Here is a 3,375-nt window from a genome sequence, read left to right as displayed (position 1 = left end):
ATCTTGTGGGGTGATAGGGACAAAGTTCGAGAACTTCGACCTGTCAGGACAGAAATGGGAGGTTGCGCTGGAGTCTACTATGGCTCCACGCGTTCAGGAGGTATGTTTATCCTCTGGGCAATGTTGGCAAGGTCATCTGTCATGAAAGCATAGTTCTCCTGGCCCTCTGACTCCTTTGCAGCATTCACGCTCTGTTTTTGGGTATGTCCTCCCCTCTTCCCTCTCTGGTTTGGTCCCTGACCCTCTTTTCCTCCCCCTGGCCTCCAGCAATCACTTTTGTAGTGGCCTTTTTGGTCGCAGTTATAACAAACTGCGTCTGGGTTGGACTGGGGTGAGGAGGTGGACAGGACTTCCTTTTCCTGGAGGTCCTCTTGCTGATAGGGCCAATTGGGTCCCTTCTTGGTAGGTTGCTGACTGGTGAGTTGCGATGCTCATATTCCTCTGAGACATATTGATTAGTTCATAGGAGCTTATGGATGCACCGGTTATCTTCATAGCCACACTAATGGATGAGAGTAGGGGACATAGGATTCCGGAGGGACGCCAGTATCATGGCATAGAAGTCTTTCTCCTTGATGGCAGCTCCCATGCCTGCCAGTGACTCGCGAGCCAAGCATCTCCTAAAGTGAGTCTTTATATCTCCGTTCTCCTCACATCTGGTCTCCTGAAGCCTTCGCCTCAGATCAATCTGGACAGCTCGTTTTCCCTTCATGAATATCGCAGATCTCAGCCCAAATCACTGAAGCAGCCTTGAGCTTCTGCATGCACAGCAGCAGCCTATCAGTTATGGTGCTGAAGATTTGCTGTTTCACTAGTGAGTCCTCTCTGGTCATACTCATTGATCTTCTTATCAAGAGTCTTGATCTCTGCTGTTGTCAGCTCACTGTCATCCTCCTTTTCAGGAGTTTTGGTCCTCTTGTTGACCTTGTAGGGGACAGGTTGTACTGCACGTCCATTGGTAAACCGCATCAGACCTCTCGCACCAATTGCTGTTAACGTTTGTTCCTTATAAGTAATCCAATTGCTACCATCTTTGGCTAGCTTTGGGACGTTGAATAGGGCAAGCTGGAGGAGGGGAGCATGATTTCCATGGCTGTAGCAGGGCTCATAACCTGTTGCGAGAATAGGCAAGTGGACGACAGGAGAGGGAGCTAGAAACACAAAGGTACGATCTCAGTTTCAACTAGATTCAACTAGAACTCATATTAACATGTATAGTACCTAGAACACAAAGGTACACTATGGTTTTGGTCAGTAAATGCTGACATACATGTTTCCAAGTACTCACATCTCAGTTTCAACTAGAACTGAGATGTGTGCATCTGATGGGTGCTTGGTTTTATAGGAGGTAAGTAAGGAATGCAAAGGTGAAGTTTTCTGACATATGTATATTGCAGGGCGCAAGCCAATGTCATTTGGGTGCAGCCTATTGGCCCATCTGCCTCATGCACTCAGACCTCTCTCTCTCTTGCTCATACCTATCATGTCGGATCCTTCGGCTTCCTCACTCTCTTTCTCTTCGGATCCTTCAGACTTCAACAATTAGAAATCATCTGGGCAATATTTATCTCCAGGGACAACGTACAAAGATTTGGAAGATCTGTTGTAGTCAAAGTAAGTTGTCAACTTAGGGTTCCAAAACGCAATGGAAATGGGATGGGATCAATGAATGTTTCAATCTATGGAAAGCTTGCTGGATGATGGGATACAGTTCAAAGACAAGTGGGTGCTTGTCCTGTTGCAACTGTTGCAGGAGGCCACGAGGTTGCTGTGCATGCTGTGCCAAGCAGTACTATTACTACCGTGTGTACAGCAGAAATACTAGTAAGGAGAGATATTCTTATACAAGTAAAAACCTGTAAATTTTGCAGTATAAGGTGTCACTATAGTGTCTGCGTTCGAATTCGATCTCGACTCCTACTATATGCCAGACTCTTACGAGTACCAGTTTCAAACACTGCATTTCAGCTTCGGCGCTCTAGTAGTACTCAATGTACTTGTAAGAAGCTTGGCTTCTATTATATCGTAACGGCACTCGGCCGTGCCAGTCCCTGACACATTTGTATAGAATTTGAATGGGCGTATCGTGAAACAATCAAATCAAAGATGCACCAAAAGCCAAGTCGGTGCTCCCTCCATCCTCGACGAAGTCACTGCAGCTCGTTGGAACGCCCTTGCATGTCCCTCAGTGAAAAGAGCCACCCCGAAGCTCCCAGCAGTGGCAAAGGGATGGATTGCCTAAGAATCTCGTCGGGGGTTAGATGATACTAATATACTTATATATTATTTCACCCAGTTTTGCGCGGACATCGTTGAGCTAGCATGCTCTCCTCACAACTGTCAGATGCAGAATTGATCAAGATAAAACGGATAACACCTACACAATTTGAGTAATATCAAATGAGAACCTCCATCCCGCCCCATTCCAACACCCTGAACAAAGTCATATCACCGGCCCTTACAGATCCACCCCAACTACATCCACCCACCAAGCAACGTCTCTCTCTGCTGACATCTGGGCGTTAATCCAATTTGCTAAATGCTCCTCAGAGATACCTCTGAACAGCATGAATACGCGAGTCACGACGTCAGGCTGCGGAGAAATGCTTAAAGAAGCGGCGCATTCATATGCTGCTTGAGGGACGAATCGAAGGGCAATGTATTCATGCTTAGGATAGACGGTAGCCAGTAGCTACCACAGCAGTTTTAGGAACGTGTTTATGATTTGACAGCCTGCGCACGCACGTTATGAATGATGTTCTAGCTTCGGTATGAAGTCCCAGAGCCTTGAGTGATTTATCGAGGTAAACAGTTATTTGTCGACTGGAATGACAACTGAATCTGTATCGCCGAGACTGCTGGATGTGGGACTGAATGTATCCACCGGTTGCGATTTGATGCTGGTGAATGAGGCAAATTTGTCCTGCGAAGAGTAATACAAGTTAGGAAAGTGATTTCTGCATCATCAGGGGACTTACTTCCGCCTCCCAGAACAAGTACGACACATCTAAACCAGAATTGTGTTCCGTCAGACTCCCATCTTGATGAGTGCGGACATTCCATTCTAAAACGTTGTCCATGGCCTTCCGTGGCAACAATGGGATAGATAACAGAGAGACTTCCACTCAGGAAGGAGGGAGAGCTTGACAGAAACATCGATATCAAAGGGCGAGTATAGATAAATGACTGGCTTTTTACCGAGCCGACACTTTGCTTCAATACTGATGGTGCTACCATCTCTGATGTCATACGATCTGAGGCTCCAGTTCTCTCGCATGATTACCGCACCCATACTCCACCCACGGACTGAACTGCCATGAAATCAGTGGGATGTCCCAATGTCTTACAAGCATCAGCAATAAGTTTGTCCACCCG

General features: G+C 46.6%; 1 protein-coding gene across 1 annotated transcript; it reads right to left on the bottom strand.

Annotated features, from left to right (window-relative positions):
• Positions 1-2,812: 2,812 nt before the first annotated feature.
• On the bottom strand, positions 2,813-3,080 carry BJ212DRAFT_1490797 (uncharacterized protein; the record flags this gene model as incomplete). The annotated part of the gene is made up of 2 exons (XM_041341471.1): positions 2,813-2,923; positions 2,979-3,080. The coding sequence occupies 2 exons, from the start codon at positions 3,078-3,080 to the stop codon at positions 2,813-2,815; spliced, it is 213 nt and encodes a 70-aa protein (XP_041184885.1).
• Positions 3,081-3,375: the final 295 nt, after the last annotated feature.

Source organism: Suillus subaureus (genome assembly GCF_016647635.1).
Source record: "Suillus subaureus strain MN1 chromosome Unknown BJ212scaffold_537, whole genome shotgun sequence".
Taxonomy (NCBI): Eukaryota; Fungi; Basidiomycota; class Agaricomycetes; order Boletales; family Suillaceae; genus Suillus; species Suillus subaureus.
This window is presented reverse-complemented; position numbering and strand designations above follow the sequence as displayed.